This window comes from Cupressus sempervirens, chromosome 6 (assembly GCF_028749045.1).
Source record: "Cupressus sempervirens isolate cs-2001-9-10 chromosome 6, ASM2874904v1, whole genome shotgun sequence".
NCBI lineage: Eukaryota > Viridiplantae > Streptophyta > Pinopsida > Cupressales > Cupressaceae > Cupressus > Cupressus sempervirens.
This window is the reverse complement of record NC_143123.1, coordinates 133,206,384-133,212,632: the sequence shown is the minus strand read 5'-3', so window position 1 is coordinate 133,212,632 and position 6,249 is coordinate 133,206,384. Positions and strand designations below refer to the sequence as shown.

The following is a 6,249-nucleotide window of genomic DNA, read 5'->3' as shown; positions in this document are numbered from 1 at the left end:
ATCATTATCTATCCTCAAAAAAATCATACAATAAAACTTTACAAATAATTGAAACATACAAAAATAACTCATTTTATTCAATATTTAGTAGATCATATTAAATTACAAGCGAACTCCCTTCTCAAAATTTCAAAAGATAACACAAGTGCCAACTTTAACAATTAAACATTACTAACTAGTTTGGGATATCTTCAACAAAGAGTAAGGACTGAGGGGTATCCATTCTATCAAATTTGTTAGGACACAATCTCCACCTTAGCCATTCAGCTTCATTAAATAAATAAAAATAACAATATAATAAAATTCATGACACATAACATGACCCTACAACACAAGATAACCTATGAGCCTCTTATGTGAGAGGTCTTGAATTTGAGTGTACTCCAAATTAAATTTGAACCCATTACCTATCAAATAATTTATTTGACACAAAAAATTCATACAATAAAACTTACAAATAAGATTTATGAAAAAGGATTATAATCTAAAAAATACAAATAAAAAATAAATCTTATTCTTCAATATCTAACAAATCCTATTATTATGAAATGCTTCTTACTCAATTCTTCAAAACAAATTTCCTTGACATTAAAAAATCATATGATAAAACTTAAAAAATAAGATTATGAAAACAAAATGTATCATTTACAAAATAAAAATAAAAACTCTTATTATTTAATATTTAAGAAATCATATTATTATGAAGTCCTCCCGACTCCCGAGTTTCTACTCAATGCTTCAAAAGATAAAACCAAATTTAACGAACAAAAACAAAAATATTACTAACTAGTTGTCCAATAGCGACAGCTTATTAAGAATCTTCTTCTTATATGTCAGTTGTGCCCTAATTTCCTATCTTCCTCGACCATATATTCCTGTCAATTACGTTTTAGGGCTTAAAAATGAGTAGAGCTCACTGTTAATGGAGTTTTAGGGTTTAAAACGGAAGAAATGGGGGAATGGAGGGGGTAGAAGTAGAAGTAGAAGTAGAAGTGATTGATTGCCCTTTCCCCAGGCAGGGGAGCAGGTGAAGAGGGTGCAGGAGTCGAGACGCCTTGCTTTCAGCTGCTTTGTTCAGAGAGAAAAACTAAAAAAATAAACAAACAAATTTGGTACCGCCTGATATGATTTGCCACTTGATTCGGTAGTGGGGCCGTCCGCTGCTCAGAGTTGTGGCAGAATGCAAAGTACCTGCCTTGCATTGCATGCATGTATTGTTCAATCAGGCCAATAAACCCTTGTTTTCTCCTACCAGGGCTACACCCAGAGGTAGGTGGAATTTTAGAAATTAAGACCCAGTCAAGGCAAATGATAAACTAAAGCTTTTAAAAAGCCCTCAATTCTTGCCATATTGGTATATAAGGATGGCATGATTCCATTCACAACTGGAAAAGTCTTTCAAGTTGCTCTTCTTTCGCCATAACCTCATCAGATCAAGTTTTGCTTTTGGCTTTCGTTTTAGCATTAGTTTTGCTGCTTGTTTTGGGCCTGAAGCGAAAATTCATGGTGGCATAGGATTTTTTTGTCTCTTGTATTTGGAATTTGTTTTTTGTGGGTGTTTTACAGCGAGGATGGCCTTGGAAGGATATGGGCTTGATCAAATTTTTAGGACTAGAGCCATTACAGAAGACATGTGGAGTAGTAGTGGTGGTTATTACAATGAGTTGTTGAATTCTGCACCATCCTTGCCATTTTTTGACACCGATTTCACCATTGCTGACAATTCTATGTTGAATGCTTTGGAGGGAAATCCAGTTCATGGGATTTTTAATACCAGTAAAGTACCCAATGGAGAAAATGTTTGGGATTACTCAAAGTTTGAGTGGAGTGAATTCGAAGCCTTGAGCTTGCAAAAGGAGCTTGAATTGATTTGCTCCAATGCCAATGCTGTCTCCCATGATGGCAGTTTATGCATGCAGGAGAATTTCTCGAGAAGCACAACTGCTGAAGTATCCTGCCATGTTACAGGAGCCTTCCATCCGTATCAAGATATTGAACAGAACGGAAGATCATTGTATACAAAGTGTAATAGTAGTGACCATTGTGCCGACAAGACTCTGGATTTTGACAGAACAGGAGGGCAGCATGATGGCTATGTTGAATTGAACAAAACAAAAGCTTTCTGTGATTTGCAGTACCCACAGGACTGCAAAACCAGTGATGTAACAGATGGCCAAAGAATCATAAAGAAAGCCAAGCCATTAACAGAAAAAAATGTGGTTAGCAGAGATGATGGTGTTAATAATCCTTCGAAGAAGCGCTTAACTAGTGGTGGAGCAATTCCTAGTAATGGCAAACCCATATCAGCTAGTGGGACAAAGGGAAAGGGACAACCAGCTAAGAATTTGCATGCGGAGAGGAGGAGAAGGAAGAGGCTTAATGAGAGGCTTTGTATGCTTCGTTCTGCAGTGCCCACCATTACCAAGGTATATACACAAATAATGGTATATGTATATGTATATGTTGCAAACTACTAGCATGAAGCAATTTGAGTAAGTTTTGTTTAATCAATGCTTTCACCACATTTCACGATTGATGATCATTACGATGAAATGTGATCACATCCTACATTCCTTCAACAAAGCTGATGTTTTATTTTGTCTTTCTTTTTATTGTTGTTGCAAACTACTGGTATATGTATATGTATATGTTGCAAACTACTGGTATGAAGTAATTTAAGTTTTTTTGATTCATCACATTTCATGATTGATGAGCAAACTAATGAAATGGTGATCACATCCTACATTCCTTCAACAAAGCTGAATGTCTGTTTTGTTTTTCTTTTCATTGTTGTTCAGATGGACAGGACTTCAATTCTGAGTGACACAATCGAGTACACTAAACAGCTTCTAAGCCAAATTCGGCTTTTGCATAAGGAGCTCCAACCCCAAGCTGAATGGCCGGCACATCTCAGAGCATATGGACCATACTTTGGCTCTGCCACTGATCAATATTTTGCAGATAAAACCATTCCTAAGGTGATTTCTCATACTGAACAGATAAACCATCTGTATAAACTGCCGTTAATAATTTTTAGTACATGTAATAACATTTGGTTATGGCCAACCTTGCAAGACAAAAAATATTTATGTACATGGCCCAAAAGAATGTAGGAAACATCTGCTAAATGGTAAGATTCTTGTCTGACATAGAAATCGTCTCTGGTGCCAAACCCTAAAAGTTGAGTCTTTAGGGATCTTACAAAAAGTACTGTTCACTCATCTCACCATTCAGAAATTGAGTACATAAGACTCGAAAAATCTATATGCGAGATGGTTTGAACATTTTACACGAAGTAAAACGCAGGGATTCAAACAGTTTATAGCCTGCTAAGATTCCATTCTAATGCATTTGCTGTGTTAGAAAAGCCCGTGAAGTTCTAGACTGAATACGTCCTACACTAGGCGGATATGAAGAGAGGCACATTCTGTATTAGTATGAAGGTTGTAAACCATTTTTAGATGGTGATTAAACTATGACATACTTATTCAAGCTAGTATGTGATCCGAAATATCTAACAGAAACACAAACAGCGCAAACTAGATTTGTTTTCAAAAGACAATTAATGAACTATGGAAAACTAATGTCAACTATGGCATCCTTTAGCTAAAAACTGATAAGTTTGTTTGTTTGTTTTTCTTTGTCCAGTTCGAAGTTCATAGAACAGATGGGTGGCATCTAAACATACACATGGCCTGCCAAGCAAATCCAAATCTACTGCTGTCCACAGTGAGCACGTTGGAATCTTTTGGCCTGGAGATTGAGCATGGTGTCTTCAGCTGTTTTGGAGATTTTGGAATGCAAGCCCACTGTTCAGAGGTTTGGGTCATCATCTGTCATCATCTTTCATTAGTGATAATAGATCTTTGCAATTAATGATATTATATTCATGTTTTTTTGGATAAGATTGTATGTAAGTTTATCAGTATCATCATTTTGGATCATATTCAATGATTGATCTGTATTCTATTATTTCTTCACATTCTTAACTCTTGTATCCTGCTGATAGATCATTGAATATAATCCAAAACATTAAACTCATACACAATCTTACCCAAAAACATGAATATAATCTTTCGTTAACTTTTCATTTGCTCCTTAACTAAAACTTTAAGTAACTTCCCAAATTTTTGAATCCTATGAATCATCATCTTTCATTTCCTCTTCAGCCAAAACTTACGGTAGTTTCTCAAAGTTTGAATCTTTTGTTTCTCTCCAGATGAACAAAGGCCATGGAAGCACAAGATCAGAGGCCATCAAGCTTGCCTTACTTCAGAAAGCGGGCTACTTGGGCAAAAATGAACAGCAAGTATGAACATGAACGGCCATGAATTCATGTTCCCGGGGAAAGAATTTTGAAACTAATCTTATGGGGAATCTCAGTCCTCTTATCATCAATAATAACTTGGTCTCAAACATGTCATTGAGATCCAATAGACATTGAATAGAGCTACAGTGTTTTAGGAATACGGAAGAGCTTTCTATTGTGTTTAATCTCATACATTTATATAATAATAACCATTTTGAGCCTGAAATTGTGTTGGTCTGGTGTGTTTATCTGAGCTTTGAATGATTATGTGGCATTTTTTTCAAGAAAAGCTCTGCAATTATTAAGACATGATCTCCACAAAGAATAATTCTATAATAAGTACAAACAAAATTCGATTCCGTGTCTGTGAGAAGTCTACGAGCAATCATGGGAGAAGTCAGCGAAATATATTCATGGATTTATTATTATAAAATTTTCATGGGCCTGTAATGGATCTTTAAAAGCCTTATAATGGGGAAGCCATGTGCTTTATGCTTAAAATCGGTGCTATCAACTTTGTCATTTGCATGTTTCTTGGCAGTCTAGAATTATGAATTAACAAATGTACTCGCTATCATACAAACCAGGAATGATTAAAATTTTGTTTTCTTTTTGTTTTCATTCGGCCATTTGGGAAGTTATCTACAAAAGTGTATCAATATGAATTCACGGAAATCTCATCTCCATTGAGAATAAGAATTATATTTTAGAGACCTTGTTTGATCAAGTCATGGCCAGGCCATAAAATGACAAATGCTCATTATATCTATATCAGAGAGCCATGGCTATCATTATAAAATGACAAAAGCTTTGAAGAAAAGGTAGTGGCTAACAGTGTAAGGGAGTTAGCAAGCTTTGAGTAGAGAGAAAAACAAAAGTATGATCCTTATTAATGTTATATAGCTAAAAGGGCGAGGAGGGATAGGGGTGGTCTTGAGTATTTTGAGAAGTATCAAATAATTAGTAATTTGAAATTTTGAAAAGTATTTTAGTAATTGGTATGCACTATAGTTGGTATGTTGAGATCTTGAGAAGTGTTTAAAGAATTGGTTTGAAGCATTCAAATAGTTAGTATGCCAAAAAATTATTTGAATTAAGATAAAGTTGATTGTTAGTTGAAAAAAATTGAATATGATACAGAAAAATATATTATTATTTAGTCAAACAAATCATTAAGAATTTTTATGTGAATATAAAGTATTTAATATGATCTATAAAAATTATACAAATGATTTTTAAAATTGTAATATGATTATAATCAAACAATTGAATCAACTTAATTTTCTCATAATAATAATTGTTTAGTTTACTAGTTAGAAACTTTACAATATTAAAGTATGTCCTCTATACTAAAAATATAATAATTCTTTATTCTAAATATGATTGCATGGATAGTTGCATTAAAGCTAATATTATATGTATAAATAATATAATATCAAATGAATATATATCTATATCAAACTTTCCATAATAATGGGATTGATTGTTTGTACTATAGAGCTTGGATTTTGTGTATTATTATAACATGTACATGTGGTAAGAATCTAATAATTGATTTAGCACAAACATTTTTCTTGACAGTTGTATGAGTTGTTGGAAAATAGATCTAGGACCCCTAGTTATAGATTACAACAATGACAAAATATAAGGTATAATCAATGATAAAATATTTGTGATCATTAGATGAATCAAAGTGAACATTGAGTAGCTGACAAAATAATGTCCACCAAAATGTCATGTGTAATAGTCATCTAGCAATTGATTTGAACCAATTTATATTATGTGTTTGGACTATATAGAAAGAGGAACCTTTTTACTTTAGAAAATGTATCATGCACAAACTGTTTCGAAATTGATTTAGATCAAATAATGTATAAGAATTTATTCTAATCAATCTTATCTTCACATTTATATTAGTTGAGCTTTGACTAATCAGTACT

At 33.5% G+C, this 6,249-nt stretch overlaps 1 protein-coding gene across 1 annotated transcript; it reads left to right on the top strand.

Moving 5' to 3' along the window:
- Positions 1-854: 854 nt before the first annotated feature.
- On the top strand, positions 855-4,535 carry LOC149551580 (transcription factor MYC3-like). The gene is made up of 4 exons (XM_089787092.1): positions 855-2,426; positions 2,799-2,978; positions 3,649-3,819; positions 4,220-4,535. The coding sequence occupies exons 1-4, from the start codon at positions 1,572-1,574 to the stop codon at positions 4,313-4,315; spliced, it is 1,302 nt and encodes a 433-aa protein (XP_089643218.1). The 5' UTR covers positions 855-1,571; the 3' UTR covers positions 4,316-4,535.
- Positions 4,536-6,249: the final 1,714 nt, after the last annotated feature.